General features: G+C 38.5%; 2 protein-coding genes across 3 annotated transcripts; both read right to left on the bottom strand.

Annotated features, from left to right (window-relative positions):
• Positions 1-16: 16 nt before the first annotated feature.
• Positions 17-4998, bottom strand: LOC147563436 (KH domain-containing protein At4g18375-like). Of its 2 annotated transcripts, none has more exons than XM_086637814.1 (8): positions 4725-4998; positions 3743-4464; positions 2836-3297; positions 2428-2673; positions 2081-2287; positions 1323-1381; positions 1105-1204; positions 17-956 (listed from the first exon to the last, which is right to left on the bottom strand). In XM_086637814.1, the coding sequence occupies exons 2-8, from the start codon at positions 4382-4384 to the stop codon at positions 240-242; spliced, it is 2433 nt and encodes an 810-aa protein (XP_086493940.1). In that variant the 5' UTR covers positions 4385-4464; positions 4725-4998; the 3' UTR covers positions 17-239. The 2 variants fall into 2 exon arrangements, with proteins under 2 accessions (XP_086493940.1, XP_086493944.1); XM_086637818.1 differs by having other exon boundaries at positions 3743-4459; positions 4725-4930.
• A 3713-nt stretch (positions 4999-8711) lies between these two features.
• Positions 8712-10318, bottom strand: LOC147563437 (uncharacterized). Its single transcript, XM_086637749.1, has 2 exons — positions 9730-10318; positions 8712-9613 (listed from the first exon to the last, which is right to left on the bottom strand). The coding sequence occupies exons 1-2, from the start codon at positions 9917-9919 to the stop codon at positions 8904-8906; spliced, it is 900 nt and encodes a 299-aa protein (XP_086493875.1). The 5' UTR covers positions 9920-10318; the 3' UTR covers positions 8712-8903.
• Between the last annotated feature and the right edge of the window lie 10645 nt (positions 10319-20963).

The raw sequence follows: 20963 nt of genomic DNA on the forward strand, positions 1-20963 counted from the left end.
TGATGTTCCTGAGGTGTGATAGTTAAAGAAAACTTTAAAAGCCCTTCTAAAAGTACGAAACAACGAATTTCACCAATACGTTTTACACGTCTTTAACTGTTTGGTATGGGTGAATGTCAGTGAGCTAATCTGAGTCCATGGTCCCTTAAATATGTATTTATTTGTTCACAAGTTACGCTAAAAACAAACACCCATAAAATATTGAGACTATATAATGTTACAAAAATGCTAGCACAAATTTAGTATTGGTTAGGAAGGGTTTGCTGATATGAACCTTGCTGCTGAGGTGGAGCTGCTTGATAAGAACCTCCTTGCTGAAAGCCTTGGAGTGAACCTTGCTGAGAGCTCTGCAAAGGGCTTTGCTGTGAGACTTGTTGCTGAGGGTCTCGCTGTGCGCCTTGGTGTGGGTCTTGCTGTGCGCCTTGTTGGTAAAGGTCTTGCTGCAGGCCTTGTTGGTAAAGGTCTTGCTGCGAGCCTTGTTGGTAAGGAACTTGCTGTTGGCCTTGCTGGTAAGGGACTTGCTGCTGGCCTTGTTGGTAAGGGACTTGCTGTTGGCCTTGTTGGTAAAGGGCTTGCTGCGATCCTTGTTGGTAAGGGTCTTGCTGCGGGACTTGTTGGTAAGTATCTTGTGGCAAGCCTTGCTGGTACGGGGTCTGCTGCGAGCCCTGCTGGTACGGGGTTTGCTGCGAGCCCTGCTGGTATGGGGTTTGCTGCAAGCCTTGCTGGTACTGAACATCTTGTGGGCCTTGCTGATATGGTACTTGCTGTGGGGTTTGCTGGTAAGGGATTTGTTGAGGGGGTTGCTGTGGTTGTGAATTAAAGTTAGTGACAATAGAAGATATGTACGCCTGAAGAAATTTCTGTGCAGCATCCATTTGCTCAGAAGAACCGTTTATCTCAACAGAGCAGTCAGAAGCATTGCTAGGATTTTTCAGTTTCACTTTAGCTCCAGACATCTGGATTTCACAAACAAGTAAGCAAGGTCATTCAAGAACAAAAGGTTTTTCAGATTGCTGAGTTCTTTTTCAATTAATCATGGAATAGTGACATGTTCTGTTAAGATTTAATGATAATAAGAACTGGATCATAAGTCAGAAGTAATACATGACCAATATTAGCAATGTTGCTTTCTCCTGCAGCAAGAACAGGACCGACTGCAGAGCTTGGGATCTTAATCTCCATCGAGTAGTTCATCGTTGGGTATCTGACACAGAAGAAATAACAGAAACTCTATCAGATAAACTAAGGAACTCCTTTAATATTGATAATCAGAGAACTGAAGCTGGAACGAGAACATATTGTAGATGTAATAGTAATTATACCCAGCAGTCGCAGATGGATGAACTGGATATGTTTGACGTTCATACTCACGTAAACCACCCTTCAAAACAGAACAGTGTTAGTAATTGTTCATAAAGAAGAAGCTTCTTACCTATGTACTGGATGTTGGGGTACATCTTCAGTATATCACCAATATATACTGTCTTTTTATGAAATATGGCATAATGTACCTGGCTAATTTGCTTGGCAAACTATTGCACATATATTTGGCAATTCCCAATATATCAGTGGCGTACTAATATAATCCACAACTGCCACTCTGATTTAAATGCTAAAAGTGAGGATAAATTTTTGCATTAATTCGTAAAGATAAAAGGTGTTAAACCCCACTTTCATATTGACACCAACTTTTGTGCACATTCCATTGGGAGTAGTGCATGCAGTGAAAATATGCCGAGTGAAGATAAGACTACCTCGTGTACTTACCACTGTACCAGGGGAAAATATCGTCTTGACAATTGACAGTCTTTAAACTCAAACTGTTGTTAATTAACTTAATCGAAAGATAGCAATATAGTAGTTCAGAAAGGTGATGTCAGAGTCAGACCACCTATAAGTGAATCTACACATGAGACTATTGATCTTACACCAGGTCAGATTATGAAAAACTTCTATCTCAACGTAAAATTTACTCGAAGTTGAGAATAATTATATATAGCATATCCTGGTTCAATTAGTACTCTTCTTCTAATAGCACATGCAATGTTCGCCAAGTACAAAACGAAATACAAGTAAATACCTGCACGTGATCATATGAACCATAACGCCCAGGTCCAACCATGCCAGGTGGAGGTAGTCTTCTTTCAAAGAAACTTTCAGGAGGACCAAACCCTCTCAAAGGCCCTACACGACCAGGTTCAGCATTTGTACCTTCAAGACTTCTCGCTCTTAACCTTGATGCAATCTCTGACAAAGCATCTCTAGCAACATCAATGTTACCAGAAATCTATACATAACAAGGAAAAAAATGAAACATAATTAGAAGCAAGAAACCAATGATCAAAATATAATATACATAACAAATCAAAGAAACAAGAAATTGGTTCTTGAGCTTCTCGTGCATGGCATACAGGGTGGTGATCTCACCTGCACAAGCTCTTCATCTGAAGATGCAAAATCAGGCTTCCCTTCCTTGGAGGTGATACGTATGTCGGCACGGGTTCGCCTTCTCATGTCGTTAACAATATGACCTCCCTGTCCAAGGAGACATCCAACTTTACTTGATGGAACCAAAAGTCTCGTAGTGAAGTCACCCTTCTCAGAGATTTCATTTGTTTTGCTTTGAAGCTGAAGAATCGCCTCAATGGTTGGAGATCTTGGGTCCCAATGAGCCTGAAAACAATTCCAACATAGGTAGCCACTGAGTTCATAGTCAAGATTTAGGAACGCAGCTAAATAGACGAAGGCATATGAAACGAGATGTACAAAGCATAGAAGCTCATAAATAAAATTGAACAGAATATATGTACACATGAAGCGAAGTACAAAGTTTACTTCATATGATGAGACAAGAATCACGCGCTCTCCTGCCTCTGGTGCCGAATCCGCGACTTTAATTTGAGCTCCTGTCTCTTGTTCGAGGTGCTTTACATTACTACCTCCCTTGCCAATCACCCCACCAATTTTCTCAGTCGAGCACAAAATCTTCATGGAAAACTCATCTGATGTTTTTCCATTATTCGCAAAAGGAGCACTATTAAAGCCACCTTGCCTGTATCCAGATGGCTCGCTTCCACGTCCCCCAGCCCAAGGCATTGGTGATGCAGCAGGGACACCAGAGTTCCGGCGAGGCCACACTGGGTTTCCTTGTGGCAGCATATTTCCGATGGGAGGACCGGGTGGAAAAAATCCTTGGCCAGCAGCATTGATAGGATCCATCGGGGGGCGTGGATTCTGGTGAAGATGAGTTGAAATATCATACAGAGCCCTCTTTACAACAGCTGATACTCCAGATATCTAAAAGTAAGTAAGAGTTAGAGCCCATAGAGGATGACAAGATGTTGCAAGACATGAATAGTCTTCAACAGTTTGCATGGTTATTTGCATAATCAAAGATCAACAAGAAAGAGGAAGAAGAAAATTTAATAAAAGGAATGATTTTGTATCAAATAATATGTACACAGACCTAGTGACATCAACTATATGAATTTAGAAGACTGAAATGAACAACGTATCCTTGGATTCTGAAACAATTGGAAAGATATTATGATGTCCATTTAGGTCATGCAAAGCAGTATAATATATTCGAAGGGGGCATTGTAGAGGAATAGACTTGGATGTGACCAAAAACAATTTAAAAGTTTAAATCACAGCTTTTTTGAAAAGATTGGTCCTTTTAATTTCCAATGTACTGAATAATCTAAAAGTAGTACAAAAAGAAAAGAGACCGGCGAAGAATTACCTGCACAAGCTCATCAGTGCTCATAGCACAAGGTGGAAGGTGATCTCCGGGGAGAATTCGAATATTTGCACCTGTATCACTTCTCAATTTCTTAATTATGTGTCCACCTTTACCTAGAAGACACCCAATTTGATTGCTTGGTACAAGAAGGCGAGCTGTAACTACGTCATCCTCATTAGCATCTTCTTTATTTTTTGGGTCACCAAATAGACCATCGTCCTCGCATATCCTTTGATGAACTTTTAACAAAGCATCCTGGGCAGAACAATGTGGTTCCATGTCCTCGAGTTCCTGTTCAATTGGAACATCGTTCTCAGGATCTTCACGATCTTCCGCGTTATTGTGTATCTTAGGCTTCTTTGTTGCAGGACTAAAGATATTTATTACTCGCTCATCAGAACCGGAAACAGCTTCATAAACCTTAATCCTAGCGCCAGTCTCATCTTGCATGCCCTTAATAATCCCCCCACCTTTTCCAATAACACTTCCAATCTTTCTTATTGGACAAAGAATTCGATATATGGTCTCTTCTGAACCATCAGGAATTGCAGGATTTTGCTCAAAACTAGGGTTAAATCTTTTGACTCTTTTGAAACCCCCATTTTGCTCAGATTGGAAATGGCCAGACTTGTTCTTACCCATGTTGCAGTAAGAAACACTCTATGGTTCAGATTGTTCAAGCAGAATGCGAATCTGTTATAGAGTAGTAAAGAACAACTTCACTGAAAAAAAAGAGACAAACTTTAGGGAAGATGAAAATGTCCAGTTCCTACAAGTGAATTTCATCGTCTTCTAGGGTTTTCTATAAGTAATTTCGTTCTAATTTGTTCAATCAAATTGAGCTAAGATACAGTAATCGCCATTAAAGTTCCAGATAGGTGATTTAATTTAACAGCATCTTAACCTAACCAATCTAAAAATTGAACATTAAAAGGGAGAACATTAATTGAAAAAAGTTTGAGAGAAAAAGTTTATCACAAACCAGAAGTTAATGTAGAAGTATTGTTGGTGGTGAAGTAGCCATGAATGTCACAGAAGAAGAAACCCTAATCCGCTTGTGGCATAGATGTCATTTAGCATCTTCATCAGAGTTAGGGCTATTCTTTGCTTCTTTCACTTCTCATGTGATGAGTTTCAGAAAGGATGATAGAGTGTATCCGAGCTTATTCATACAGAATCAATGGGCATATTACAAAAATCTAAGGCACCCCCGATTCCCTAACCTTAGGCAGTTCCGATCTGGGCACCTCCGACGCAACTTTGACTTGACCCACTAAGCACCCATGACTAGGGGTGGGATTTTGGCCCGGAATCCCCCAACCCCCACGACAGTCTGAAGGGTTGGTGATCGTTCGATGCCCGAGTCGGTCCGTACCCGCCCGACCAAAAGAGCTTAAGCGGACGGACGCGGGCATAGGTCCTCACTCGGTGATCTGACCGAGTTCGCTCGCTTATATAGTCCACCCGACCGAATCCGTCCGTTTGTCCTACCCATTATACCTGTGCCCCCTATAAGATGGATTTTAACCCTTTAGACTTCAAGAATAAAAATATATAACTCGAGAAATCACTTTTCTTAATCTTGTCTTCGCCTCTTTACTTCCCTAATCTCTCTTCCAAAATCTCAATATCTCATCAGTAACACAAGAATCCACAATACACCGATCGTAATCCATGCGAAGAAGAATAGGGCCGATCGTAATCAATGAGAAATCTCAAATTTGTATTCATTTACTTATTTGGAATTGTATAGTGGGTGTTTAGAATACAACTTTAACTACTAAACCGTTTTAATTTTGAATAAAAATTTATTTATTTGTTCATTTGTGACCGGTGTCACCGACCGATATCCGGTTTGCTCGACTATCAAAACGATCACGGACGGCCACTCTGTTGAGAAAAATCCGAAATGTCCACCCGTTTGTCCGAAGGTCCGAGTGGACATTTAGGACTTGTGGTCGTTCCACTCGGACAGATTGAGTTAGTGTTTGTTTCCCACTGTCCGGATTCCCACCCCTACCCATGACACCAACCCAAGATGTCGGTCGGCATTTTTCTCATGGACATTCAAATTCATGCTTCACATGTAACAAGACTTCGTCCTTCGGATAAACTTTTATTGGTTGCGATACTACGAACATGTCAAGATCGCAAATTCACCCGAAGGAATCAAACCTCATTCCTTCCTTTAACTTTTAATGATTGTGATATTACAAACAAACTAAGATTGTCAAAATTCACGAGCAGGAATCAAACTACATCACTCAATTAAACTTCTATTAATTGCGATACTATAAAGAAGGTAAGATTGTGCTTTGTTTGCTATAAAAATACAATTACACTTCCTCTTTACGAAATAAATGAAAATTAAGTTATGTAATTATCTTCCGAAAGGGCAAAAGTCGTAAGGATGATAGAGTGTATCGGAGCTTATTCATACAGAATCAATGGGCATATTACAAAAGGTCGCGGCTTTGGGGAATAAAGAAAATTCTCCGGGGAATAAATTCTCGAGGGAATCCAGATTTTTTTAAAAGTTCTCCGGAGAATAAATTTTTATAGGGAATACAAAATTCATTTTTTTGAAAGTTCTCTTCCATCTCATCACCTCTCTCTGCCACCTCATCATCTTCTTCGGCGAAGGACGTCGGCCGACCAATTTTCCAGCCGGCGACCTTCAAACATAAAAAAAATCACCAGATCTAGAAAGAGAGAGAAGAGTGATTTTGAAAAAAAAAAATAATAATTTAGAGAGAGAAAGAGGAGAGAGGAAAAAGATAATTTTTTTTTTATGTTTGAAGGTCGCCGGCCGGAAAATTGGTCGGCCGGCGACTTTCGCCGGAGAAGATGATGAGGTGTCGAGAAGATGAAGCGGTAGAGAGAGGTGATGAGATGGAAGAGCCTTTTTTATAGCATCTTCTAAAATTAGAATCCCCTTAGCAATAAAAAGAAACATAAAAAGTCAATCTTATTTGACTAGTTTTAAGAAGTCTTTATTCCCCGGAGAATTTTCTTTATTCCCCAAAGCCGCGGCCTTACAAAAATCTAAGGCACCCCCGATCCCTATCTTAGGCACGCAAGTCCCTCCTGACTTCTGATTTGGGCACCTCCGAAGCAACTTTGACTTGACCTACTGGGCACCCATGACTAAGGGTGGAATTTTGGCCCGGAACCCCCCACGACCGTCCGATTGGTCGGTGATCGTTTGATGCCCGAGTCGGTCCGTACCCGCCCGACCAAAAGAGCTTAAGCGGACGGACGCGGGCATAGGTCCTACCTTTAACTTTTAATGATTGTGATACTACAAACGAAACCCCATCACTCAATTAAACTTCTATTAATTGGGATACTATAAAGAAGGTAAGATTGTGTTCGGTTTCCTATAAAAATACAATTACACTTCCTCTTTACGAAATCGGTGAAAATTAAGTTATGTAATTATATTCCAAAAGGGCAAAAGTCCTAAGGTACGATATGAAGTCCATATAGATTTAAATGGCCCAAATCAACAACTGCTTGGAGAGATTTGATTAATCATCAACCACCTAGGAAGTCCTTTGACAACTCGACCCAATCCTAACATGACACATTCAACTTTATATGTAAACACACTTACACACAGTATTCATTTTGGTTGGAATATGAAACCCCACTACACCAAATAAATTATTTCGTCAACTAATTCAATCTTCAAAACTTATTTTAAATAATTAAACGTCCCTCTCACTAACTACTTAGATAAGATTATGGGTGCTTCTAAAGGCACCGGGCCAAAAGGCTGTTAGCATCCGGAAATTTTATTGACTCGGGTCAATAGCCATTGACCCGAGTTCTCTATAAGCACCGGTTTTTAATGTGGGTGACACTCACCTTCATTTGTTTCTTCCATCTTCTTCTTTCAAAATAAAAAGAATACCAATTCATTTTTTTTCCAAAACAAAAATCATGTGTGCTCATCTAGATAGTGAAAGTAAAAAAAATTCATTTTTTCTTATTTACTTTATATTCCTGTTAGTAAATACACAAAATTGAAAAGAATGGGTCCACTCTCTTCTTCCTTCTTCACCAAATTTCATCCACAAAATAAACTCATTTTCTCTCCTCTTCCTTCTCATGTTCATCTTCATTCCCTTCTATATCCCCTTTGTAAATGTAGAAGAAAGATTGCAAGATATAGAAAGGTAGAGAGAGAGATGAGAATAAGGATTTTTAGAGAGAGAAAGATGAAGAAAACCTTGCGAGAAGTAGCAGAGGAGCTGGTCATGATCGAGTTCACGAGAAAGAGAGTGAGGATTGGGATGTTTTTTAAGCCCCGGATCAGCTGATCCGTTTGGCCCTCTTAGGTCCCGGATCAGCTGATCCGTTTGGCCCTCTTAAGTCCCGGATCAGTTGATCCGTTTGGTCCTCCTAGGTCCCGGATCAGCTGATCCGTTTGGTCCTCTTAGGTCCCGGATCACCTGATCCGTTTGCTCCTCTTAAGTCCCGGATCAACGGATCTGTTTGGTCCTCTTAAGGCTCGGACTGGTTCAATCCGTCCGATAGATTTTGTTTGATTTTGTGATAAACGGATGGAGGTGTTAGGGTTAAGTTGACTTTGACTGGTGCCTACATAGTTGAACGGTGCTAACAGAGAAATGAACAGTTGGGCCTGGTGCTAATAGAGATGGATGCTAACAGCCTTTTGGCTTGGTGCCTTTAGAAGCACCCTAAGATTATGATCTTCATTAGTTTCGTGCTAATCGTGAATTACTTTCACAAACAAGGTCCCTTTCTCGTTTCAGTTCCCTGAATGGACCCACCCACGTGAAAATGTTAGCTGATGACTCGGTCCCATCTCATCCTCTACTGGTTTCAAAGTGGATCCCACTTTTGCATGTAATCCACGTCAGCAAAAATGATGCCTATTGCGCATCAGGTGCATGACAAGAAAATATAAATCCAACGGTTTAGATTAAATTGTGAATCTCTATGAACATCTAACTTTTTATATATATATCTCCATTTTTAACCCCTTTATACAAAACCCACTACTCTCAAGTACTAAAAGACAACATTGTCCACAAACAGAACTTATTACATTTAAACCCAAAAAAAGATAAGCTAATTTAATCTGAGCCGCAAAACTTGATCAACCTCTACTAATCCAACGGTGCAGATAAACTCATGCGGGATAATCAATCCCCATCTCCATTTCACCTGTCTCGAGATCCGAACCGTTCATCTCATTTTTTCTCTTCTTCACTGAGCTAGAGTCAAACTGGCGGGTTGAGTTCAATCCGAGAGTTAATTCAAGCTCGACTTCGTTATCATGAGATTTTAAAGCAATTTCTGGCTCAGCTCGGCTAACCATCGAAGCCTCTACTGTCTCAGCTGAAAACATGCTCTCATTTTCTCGGCTATAGCCATCTCCATTCAGCTCAGACTGTTGACTAGTTGATGACTCGTGACTCGTCGATCGAATCAACTCGTTATTGGTAAAATTCCGACTCCAACGCAGTTGGCAAAGTTGAATAGCCGAGTCTTCAACAGTTGGCTCGGGAGTCAACTCGGTTCCAGAATCGGAACGTTGTTTGAGTTTGGTAGATGAAGGACCACCGGTTCTCTTGAAACGGGTACGAGTCTGAACTTTGTGAATCATCCCGGCCGAGTTTTCATTTCTTGAGACATGGCGTATATCATAGGTTTTAGTCGTCGTTAAGCTAGGACTAACAGCCGATTCAGCTGACATTTGAACAATCGGGGCGCCATCTAAAACAGCTTCAACGGCTGATTGACAAAGCTGCCAATTACCAGACCAGAGCAAACCGACCGATCCATAAATCGGATTGAGAATCCTCCCACATGCCTCAAACAAAAGTGATCTGAAAATAGCTGATGAGACACAAAAGAGAAGAGGGTTTTTTTAGAGAGAGAAAATTAAACACAATAGTAAACTTGGATTGGAGATTGAATCTAGAGAGAGAGAGAGAGAGAGTAAAATTAATTACCAGGACGGAGATGTTCAGGACCAGAATTGATAAGATTCATGAGTCCAGCACGACCATAGAACTTAGCAAGAAAGACAGTGGCATTGCCTTGAGAATCAGGGCTTCTGATCCACTGTAAACAAGGTCTAATGCTACAGTTTTCGCTACACCCTTTACGAAGAACTCGACATCCATTACAACTCATTCTCATATTCGATGAGAGAGAATATGGGTTTGGGATAATTTCTAGAGAGAGAGAGAGAGAAGGAAGAAGAAGATGGGATGGAAGGTGGGGAGAAGAAGGGGGGGGGGGGAATATTTAAGTGAGGAAGAGGGGACGTGGTTTTTTAGACTGGCCGCAGCGGTTTCCCAAGAAACGGTAGTGTGAGAAACTAGGGGATTTATTTTGGGAAGCAAGAAAACCTTTGGAAAATGCCCCTCCTATTTATCTCTTTTATTCCAGATTTGCCCTCTTAGTCCCCTTATTTTGCCACCAATAAAGTTGTTCAAATTGTGAGGATAAACATTTTGTGCTACTCCCCCAAATGAACCTTAGTTTATTACCAATTTCTCTCTTGGCCCCTATCCATAACGCCACCCTTAGAGGAACTTCTTTTTTAGGTTTCTTCCGTGATAGTAGCAAAAAGTTCAAATATGTTAATGGAGATGAAAGTAGAGAAGAAAAACTAACTTGACCCACGTTCTATTGGAAACTGTGAAAAGAAGTTACCTAAACAATTTGCGAAAACAAGGAAGCGAAGTTAATAATACCAAATGACCCTTATCTATTGATCAATTTCTCTTAGACCTATCTTGACCGAGATGTTTAGAGGAACCACTTTTTTAATAGAATTTCATTATACTAACTAAGTTAAAATATCCTAATACGGAGATGAAAATGGAAATGAAAAATGAATTTATTTTTTTTTATCTCCAATTTGTGACCAACTGGTAGATTTGACACTTAATTGTGTCTAAAAGTTCGATTTTACACCCAATTATGTCTGAGAGTTCGATTTGGCCTCTGAAATTTGTTAAGTCTTCTAATTCTAATCTCATGAAATTTTTGCAATTTTGATTTATCTATTTTTTTTCTAAATCGACCAGTTGCTCATAAGTTCAGATCAAACAAAATTAACTCAATAAAAACTAAACTTAGGTCCTTAATGTAAAGGTAGAAACTCTTCAAAAATGTTATTGAACAGTTTGCCGAAGTTAGGGTTAAGGAGGAGAATTATCCCTACAATATGTCCAAAGTGACTTGGAAAGAAAGAAACCGAAGTGACTTGGGAAGAAAGAAACAAAGGGGTAAGATAGTAATATAGAATGGTCCGAGAAAAGGATAAATAAGGAAGAAAAGTAAGACGAGAAAAGTAGAAGAAAAGAGTGTAAAGTGCATGCAAAATTGTCCAAAACCATGAATGTTGGGAAAGTGGGTGCGTGTCAATCAGGTACGGACCTACGACTGCTGACGGGTCGCCACATAACCTGGGAAATCTACCCCAACCCACTCCCGGTTTTCTGGAATCCATACAAAAAAACTAAACCACTATCTGGTTCCCTGGTTTTAATATATGAACTGTGGGCGCCTAATGAAATTAGCAAGCGGTTTTTTCTGACGCTTATCCATTTGAGGAGGGAGTTACCTTACCTAATAGTTCAGCTGTCTTGTCATGCAAACTTTCTTTCTCTACTTTTTCTTTTGTTTTTTATTTACTTTCTCGCTCTAAAATAGAATCAAGAGTTATTTTTCAAATTTAAAATTGGATCGAAAGAGAAACAAACAATCTACCCAAGAATGCGGTGAACTTGACCAATTTTTTGTGATTGGTCTTCCTAGCCGACTAGAATTTAACTGATGACGACCTAAATTTTCATAGTATCTATCTACTTTTCTAATAATTCAAACAAAAAAAAAAAGGAGATCACTTTAATAAATTTGAGTCTATTAAGTATTAACTCTTTTTTTTTTTTTTGTTGAAACTATTAAGTATTAACTCGTTCGCTTGTTTCTTTGGCAGAAATGTTTTCCCAATTCTATTGTATGTGTTTTTTTTTTGTTGTAACTCTATTGTATGTTCTTCAAAAAAACAAAATATGGTGATGTTAAGATACAATTGGGTTCCCTGCGAAAAATATTTGGTTTCATTTTAACATTATCTCGACTAATATCCCCTCTCTATCTGAATGGATACTTTTGTGGCAGAATCCGAATCAACTTAGTTGTACCGCGGATAATACACATTTTGTTACAATTTTATGGCACATATGGAAAACTAGGTGTGATCACTGCTTTCAGCAAACCTTATACAATGTTAACAATATTTTAGATCTTATTAAAACTTTTCCCAGGATTAATCCTGCTCAGTTAAAGGCTCGACCTGCGACTGTAGCCAGATGGCAACCCCCTCCCCATCCTTTCATTAAAATAAACGTTGATGCATCTTTTGTGAATGTTGAACAACTCATCGGTACCAGTTTCATAGTACATGACTCTCAATCGAAATTTGTATTTGCTAGCGTGCATACGGCTAGAGCCAGGAACAGTGAAGAAAGTGAGGCATTAACCATTCTCAACAGTCTTATTTGGATAAAAGAAAATAACCACATGCATGTCATAATTGAAAGCGACAACATCAACTTGATCAAACATCTTAACAACCCCAGGCATCAAGTGCAATGGCAATCTTTGGCGCATATTCGCAGTATAAGAAACATCAAGCGTGATATCCAACAGGTTAAATTTAGTCACACAAATAGAAATGCAAATTCTCATGCGGACAAACTCGCTAAATGGGCTCGAAGGAAGGAGAGATCAAAAATGTGGAGTTGTATTCCCTGTTTTCTTTTACATATGTATTGTAATGCCACTCTGAATGCTTAGTTCTTAATATATTTATCCTTAACAAAAAAAAAAAGATACAATTGGGTTGTTTTTTTTAATAAAGAAAATGTTATTAGAAAACTAAAAACAATTACAACCTAGCAGTTATCTCAAAGAGTAGACTTACAGATTGTCATTTTTGAGGAGTAAGAGAGGTTCTAGCAAGTTTAGCGAGTGCATCAGTTTTGAAGTTAGCTGATCTATATACAAGTTTACATTGAAAAGTAACAAAAGAATATTTCAATGACCTGATAGAGTTGATGACTCTTTGACTAGTCCAGTGGGCTGCCATGTCATCTCCATTGATTGCTGCTATTATGTTTTTGGAATCTCCCTCCAAAACGAGCTTCAAAAAGTTCATATCTCTGGCAATAAGTAAAACATGATAAGCCGCCAGAGCTTCGCCCTCATCTATTGATCTACATCGAGTGATGAAGGATTTTCCTGCAATACAATTGGATATATCATCATGAAAAATAATAGCAATGGCCGCATCTTCATTGACCTGAGGGAAGGTTAATACTTGTTACTTAGAAATTATTTAAGGTACTCATTACTCCTATATATTATACATATAAATTTATTTGGAATTACCTGTAAGAGATTCGCAGGCACAAAAAGTAAGCCTTAGCGAAAGTTATTAAGGATATTAATTTGGAACAGTTTAGTTACCGAAGTTCTAACATGGAAGTCGACTTGAGTCTCTAAGCACCTCGAACCTTGCTCTTGGTCAAAGCTACGTGATCTAGCTAGTTTGGTCGGAGTTTTGCTCCAACCGCGGAGTCGTGAAGGAAGTTCGCAGAAGTCAGCTTGACACCTAAGCTCTTACATTAGAAGGTAAATCTGAGTCAAAAAATAATTAGAACTTCAAAATTTCCCGTGTCTATCTCATTATAAATTGAAGTAGTTGCCCGAATAAGTCACCAAATAACATTCGACTCAGTGGTGTGTTATTGGTTTTCCCCCTGGTCACCTGTTGGATTCACACCAACAAATTTATTTGGGTAATTTGTTATTGGAAGTAATTAAAGGCGCCCACTTCCATCACAGAGTTCTTCTCAAGTAAACTTATAAAGGGCGCCTTTAAAAATCCCTATTTGGTTTTGCCCCTACCTTTTTCTAGTTATCTTTTTGACACCTCAATTTTTTTTTTTAACTCTTAATTCTTAATCTTTTTTAGGATTTTTGTAGCATCATTAACACTTCTTCTCAAAATTTGGGCCGTCTATAGCTTTTGGTGTTTAAGAGGGACACACAACTACAAGCCCATGTGTAATTGTAACCCTTAAGTTGTAAATGTTACATGCCAGAGTAGGGTCGGGAAAACGGTCCGAGAATTCAAAATCCAACCCTAACCGCCTGATCTGAGGAGATCCGGAGACCGAAAGAGATCCGACGAGGGTTTACCCCGCCTGAAATTTTGGGCGGGCGTGGGCGGACATCAGGTAGGGGGTCTTACCCGAGGTCCGGCCCATACAGACCGCTCGAAATTCAAGCCCGATCCGCCCGACCGAAATTCAAGTCCGACCGCCTGAAACTCTTATGCCCGCGACTTAAACCCGTCACCAGCGACCAATCGCCGCAACTAATACCCGCGACCGCTACCCGAGACACATTTCTTTTATCCCTTTATGATCCAACGGCTGAGAATCATCAACCGTTGGATCAAAATATCTAACCTGTATATACCCTCTCAAAAGACCACTCTCCCTAAACCTAAACTAAAACCGCCTCACTCACACTGGCAGTCACTCACCGCCGACGACCACCACTCCCGAACAACCGATCCACCATATACCACCACCACTACACCTGTAACAGTAACACCACCACTCCATAACCACCAAATATAATAGATGAAATTTAGTTTAATTTTTGATATTTGTGATTATGTATATTATTTTTAATTTAGTTTAATATAAACGGAACTCGAATCCTGACCCGCCCGAGCCCGTTAGAGCCCGAACGGGCACTCGGGCATAATCGGACCGCGAGCTCCCACATGTTCATATTTACCCCCCGAACCCGCCCGATATCCCGATCGGGTGGCTTGCTATCCCGCCCGAACCCGCCCGTGCCCGAAAATCGTGAACCCGAACCGCCCGATTCCCACCCGTATGCCAGAGTCTACTTGTCCCAACTTGGGCCTGGTTGAAGCAAACCCTAGTCCAGGGCCGGATAGCCCGGTCGAGTTTGAAATCAACAATGAAGAAGGTGTAGCTATCAAATAGTATTAAATTTAGGGTTATTTCCCTAATGGCCCCCTACTTTGTGACCAGCTTCCCGCCTGGCCCCCTACTTTACGAAAAATACTCATATGGCCCCCTTCCGTTATAACACCGTTACTCTCTCTCCTCCATCTCTTTTTCTCTCTCTGCCATGTCACGCCACATCATATGTTACGCCACCTCATCACCTTCTCATGCAGAGGTCGCCGGCCGGCAAAATTTCCGGCCGGCGACCTTCAAACTAAAAATTTTTTTTTTTTTTTTTTATTCTCTTCTTCTTCTCTCTCTCCTATTTTCTCTCTCATCTTCTTCCTCTCTCTCTCTCTCTTCCCCTCTCTCTCTCTCTACACACTCCGACGAAGGGTTTCCCTTCGCCGGAGTACCTCGATCTGTTCTTTGAACAGATCAACAGAAGGTCTGTTCTTTGAACAGATCACGGTCTGTTCAAGAACAGACCTACTCCGGCGAAGGGTTTCCCTTCGCCGGAGTGTGGAGAGAGAGAGATGATATTAAAAAAAAAAAATTAGAGAGAGAGAGGAGAGAGAAAATAAAAGAAAAATGTTTTTTTTTTAAATATTTTTGAAGGTCGCCGGCCGGAAATTTGACCGGTCGGCGACCTTGCCGGCCGGAAATTTGGCCGGCCGGCGACCTTGCCGGGGAAGATGATGATGTGTCGTGCTAAGATGATGTGGCAGAGAGAGAAAATGAGATGGAGGAGAGAGAGTAACGGAATGTTAAAGATAACGGAAAAAGAGGGCCATACGGGAATTATTGCTAAAGTAGGGGGCCAGGCGGGAAGCTGATCACAAAGTAGGGGGCCATTAGGGAAATAACCCTTAAATTTATTAAAGTGTATGGTTATACATCAGAGTAGTTCCAGGCTTTCATCCAAAAAAGGTGATGTGTAAATTGGGGAGGAAGGGGGAAGATAGAAATGATGACAATCTGCTAGCTAGCTGCATTGATGGGCGTGAATTCAATGACCAATTCCTCTCTCTAGAGAGAGAGAGAGAGAGAGAGAGAGAGAGATGTGTTAAAAATTAATTTTAGGAAGTTGAAGAAGTTGATGATAGAAAAAAAAGAACAAGAGTCAAATAGATTCCAATTCCAAACAAGAAGAAGACAAATATCACGGCTACCTAATTAAATCACTCCCCCAAGTAGTCCACTGTTCATCAACTTCTTTCGCCGCATTATACGCCCCTCATCACATCCTCGGTACTCTCTCTCTCTTACTCATCCTTTCTACTTGGGAGCCACTAAGAGCACCCAAAATATTGTTGTGACCACCGGGGGAGTAGATTGAATGAGTTCTCTTATGAGTTTTGACCCTAAACATTTTTTGGCACACGCTACGTCCTTTATATTGTGTGTCAAACCAAAGGCTCGGGACTGGGATCCAAAGAAAGGATTCAGACTGACCAGTTCGGACTTTTTAGATTGGTCAATCCGAGACCCTCAGACTAATTCAAATCTGAACCCTGTCTGAGGGTATTTTCAACTTTCAAGGAGTACTTCGAGTTTCTATCTTACTCTAACTTTGCATCAAGATAATTACTCTGAAAATAAATGTGATTTATGTTTTACAGATGATTTTTTTTAAAATACAGTTTGATGAATTTGAATTTATCGTTTTTCAATTTCTGTTTTATGATGGTTCCTTGACACAATGATGAGACGAGGAAGAACAATATTAGGGCAGTCAATGGGGTGTCGAGCACCTACCCCAGACTGTATCGGACACTAAAAGGCAGGCACCCGGCGAGAATAGCAAATAGTCGGGCGCCCTTATCCACTTCCTTACTACTAAAACACTAAAACGTACAGTCTTGGATTTCCAAAGGAAAAGCCAAACAGACCACTCTCAAAACCACACTTTTTGTTTTTGGTTTAATCTTTTCACCGCCGGTAAAGCTAAAAGCCAAATACAAAATCTTGGATTTCCAAAGGGAAAAGCTTTTTTCAGCTTTTCTACTGTCTTATTATTACTGGATCAAAAAAAGAAACAAACTGACTTTTCATCGGATTAATAAAAATAAACAGAAGTGCTTTAGAAAAAAGTTGGTATAACGTACAAAAAGCCCGATTTGTGTCTTAAAAGTAACTTTTTATCAAATTTTGTCTTATTTCTTCCAAACACACAGCTAAACTTTTTCAGCACAGATTTATGACAATTAAGCTTTTCAACTGCCACGAGAGGGTCAAAGTAACGATTAGAGAGCGATCAGGAAAATAATAGCCGTTAATTAATGTGAGAGAATGAAGACTCAAATCATGATGTGACTATACGTGTAAGAGAAGTGTAAGAAAAATTGAACAAATTTTACTACTTTTGAAACAAAATAAGGTATGAATGAATGAATTTTTAACATGTAATTCCCATAAAAACCCATTCTGTGAACCGTTCAAATTTTTTTTTTTTTTTGCTGACAGTGAACTGTTCAAACTTAAAGATCTCCATCAGGGTTCAGATCTTCACTCTCTCTCTCTCTCTAACTTTCTCTCTCTAGAATTAAGAACAAATTAATATACACAAAATGAAGATATAGGTTAATAATAATACTAGTAATAATCTTTAATTAATATAACAAAAAAACCCATCAGCAAAAAGCTGTACATAATTTAGGATCATTATTTGACTTTGATTAAGATCAACCATTACCAAAATATCCTCGTTTTTCTCACTAATTACGGAAGTATCAAACACTACCCATCAACAAAACAAGATGAAAAAAACGTGGGTATTTTGGTCAAATTTGAACCAAAATTTGGGGTACTGAAAAAAAAAACTAAACCCTACTTGTTGTGAAGTGGATCAGGGCAACTGGGTACTTTTCTTTTGATATCTTCAATCCCATTTTTACTTCTGTTGAAATTTCCGCCATTAAAGAACCTCTTGAACATTTCTTCACTACTACTACTTTGATTCTTGTTTTGATCAGTTTTTGATAGTATCCGAATTGCTTCTACTTGAAAATCAGAAGATACCCAGATCTGTAAAAGAGAGAGAATCAACATAAAAACTAGATAAAACATGATGTATCTTCTTCTCCTTCTTCCTCCGGCCGACGACATTGCCGGAGAAAACCCACATAAGTTAACTAAAAAGAGTATGACTTACTTCACTGAGAACTCATCAAATGTTTAATTTTAGGGGTTAGATTTTGGGGATGAAAGAAAGGGGGTTGTAAAGTGATTTGATATTGTTGAGATCTTTTATCTCTCTACATATATATATGTGTCTGTTTTTTTATGTCAAATGAGAGCTACTATTAAAGATTCTGAAAGAATGACGGCAACTTGGGGGTTGAGTAGAGAGAGAAAGTAGAGAGAGAGAGAGAGGGCGAATTATAGAATTGCCACGTTATGGACGATAAGTCCCGACCATGAGTATGAATTTTTGACTCGTATTCAACGAAAAAATAATTAACATTGCCTACTTAACAAGGCATCGCCTTGAAATTTGTCGGTGATATTTGAATCTTATGTCGCTTTTCTTATTACTATATTATTCATTTATTTATCATTTACCACCATTTTGTTTTTTCTCATTCTTTAAAATTATTTTTAATTTTTAATCCTTACATGATAAAATAAGATATGAATAAAAGATTATACATGATAGAGCTGATGAGAAAAACTTATAATTTGAATGTTTTAGTGTAACTCCATGATAAAAGGTATACATGACAAACAACCAGACAGAGCCGTGGCTGAGAATTTGAGGGCCCAGGGCAAAAATTTAATTGCGGGTCGTCGTACATAAATAAATTACGTTCGCAAAATCGAACAAAATGTAAGATGATGAAAATCATCAGTGATTCACATGTGTATTTATGTATTATTATTTTTTTGTGGAAAAAACATTTAACTTTCTATTTTTTAAAAAACAGTTCAAAAATTAATGAAATACACCTAATATAAGAATGGTTAAGACAAAGTGTAGTGGAGCAAAAAAATAGAGATTGACTTAGCAGTTATATTCTCATCCAAAAGAAAATCAAAATGTAGCCATCAGGATTTGAACCCGCGTCAAAAACATGGAGGAACATCACCCTTCCCACGGAGCTACTAGTAATTAGATGATTAAGGTGGTATTGTAAGTTATATAACTACTCTGGCTCTTTAATAGAAAGTGGGCCCTTTTGAGGTGGGGGCCCAGGGCGGACGCCCTGCCTGCCCCCCCTCAAACACGGCTCTGCAACCAGATATAAAAATTGTGTGAGAGATACTATTAATCACAGATCTATCAAAAATTCTATTTATCTCTCAATTTTGGTCCCTCCCCCAACCCTCCGCTGATGTGGCGACATATCAATTGAATATATCTTCTCACAATTATCTCTCCAATTCCTCCACACTCAAGCTATATGTTGCCACACCGATGAAGAGTTTGGGGAGGGACCAAAATGGAAGAATGAATAGAATTTCTCTAAATCTATAATGAATAACTCTACAGTATATTTGGTATTAGGTTCAACCATAACTAAAGTAACATTCAAATGTCAAAGGGAGAACATAGAATTCTAAAGAGTCCATAGCTCAAAAGTAAAAATTATTGTTATTTCTAATTATCATTATTATTTGTAATGGACTATAATTTTGATGCAATTAATTTGATTATCAAATTGCCAACCAAATTGAGTCACTCATATAATCATCCTTTTGTAAATATCTTCACTGACGATATTTTACATTAAAAGAAAAAGCAATCAGTTATCATCTAACCCAAAATTTCTAGAATAATAAGTCTGGACTCAAGAAGTTATGTATTTTTTTTTCTTAATACATTTGTCTAATCTTAACTTCGATCAAGAAGCTAGGAAAATTAATCAAACAGAGTGAAGTTTGGTTTATAAGCTCATATCCTCGTAAAAGTTGATTTAGTTGAAGAAATATAATCAAGACACCATTAAACCTCAAAAAAAAGTTTGAATTATTTCAATTTTGTATATATTTTAACTACAAAAGGGTTTAGAAATATCAGTGGAGGACCAGTTACAACAAAGTGATTTATTATTGATTAACCTAGACGACAACGTGGTTACCAATGATTAGTACATAATTAAGAAACATATTGTTACAAACTCACATGCTAATTAATATTAGTATATACATATACGTACAAACTAGATTGATGTAATCTACTATACTGTAAATCTTGCATGTGAGGTCAGAGAAATCATATTTTAATTTTAACATTTCTTGAATAAAGGTTTGAATGAGCTTTACTGCTGTTTTTTTTCCCTAATTAGTAATGTTGATTTAAAATTAATCTTTATTCTTCTCTATTTGTCTAATGTTTGTTACTTCTTTTTATCACAGTTACTTACATTACATTTTTAGGGGCGGAAATTCTAAGGCCCACAATCTGAAGGTTAATAGAGAATCAGGCCCAATCCAAAATATTAATGAGAAAAAAAACCCAGTAAGTAAAAATACACTATTACCCTCACTTACATAAAGATAAGACAACACTATCCTGACCCAAATTTCGTCCAAATTTCCCGCCCAATTCAGAGACATCCCATCAATGTCCCTCTTCCAGCTCAAATATTTCTTTCCTTTTTTCTCTCTCTACCTTAACCGGAATTGGGTGATCGGACATGAAATTAGTTTCGTCGGAAACGAAGTCCGGCCGTTGAACTACCGGTATGATTTCATCTTCATCTTCTTTAATGCTGCATCTTCTTTAATGTTTCATCTTCTTCTTCTTCTTTAATCTTCATCATCATACAATCATAAGTTTTTTTCATGGTGTTTTAGAAGAAAGAAATTAAATTTTAGATCTAGAGATTTTAATCTCTGTTAATGAGGTATTTCTTGATGTTTCTTTATTTAATGATGTTCAATCTTCTTATAAGATTTTTGAGTTTTACTTCTACATTATCTAATTTCTTTAACAAGGTAAAATCCATTATACAGTTTTTTGTTCTAAGAAACCAAAAAGTACAAAGTTAGATCTATTTTTCGGTTTCTCTCTCTAGAAATTACGTTTTAGCAGATGTTGATGTTTAACAGACAAATTGTCAGGTGTTTTAACCATTTTAGAATATGATGTTCGTTAAGGGGTTCTGTTTCACACATTTAGGGATTTGTTGATGATTTTTGGGAGTTTTACTTGGTAAAAAAAACTATTGTTC

This window comes from Eschscholzia californica, unplaced genomic scaffold (assembly GCF_041429995.1).
Source record: "Eschscholzia californica isolate CP2 unplaced genomic scaffold, dmEscCali1.0.p SCAF_1, whole genome shotgun sequence".
Lineage (NCBI taxonomy): Eukaryota > Viridiplantae > Streptophyta > Magnoliopsida > Ranunculales > Papaveraceae > Eschscholzia > Eschscholzia californica.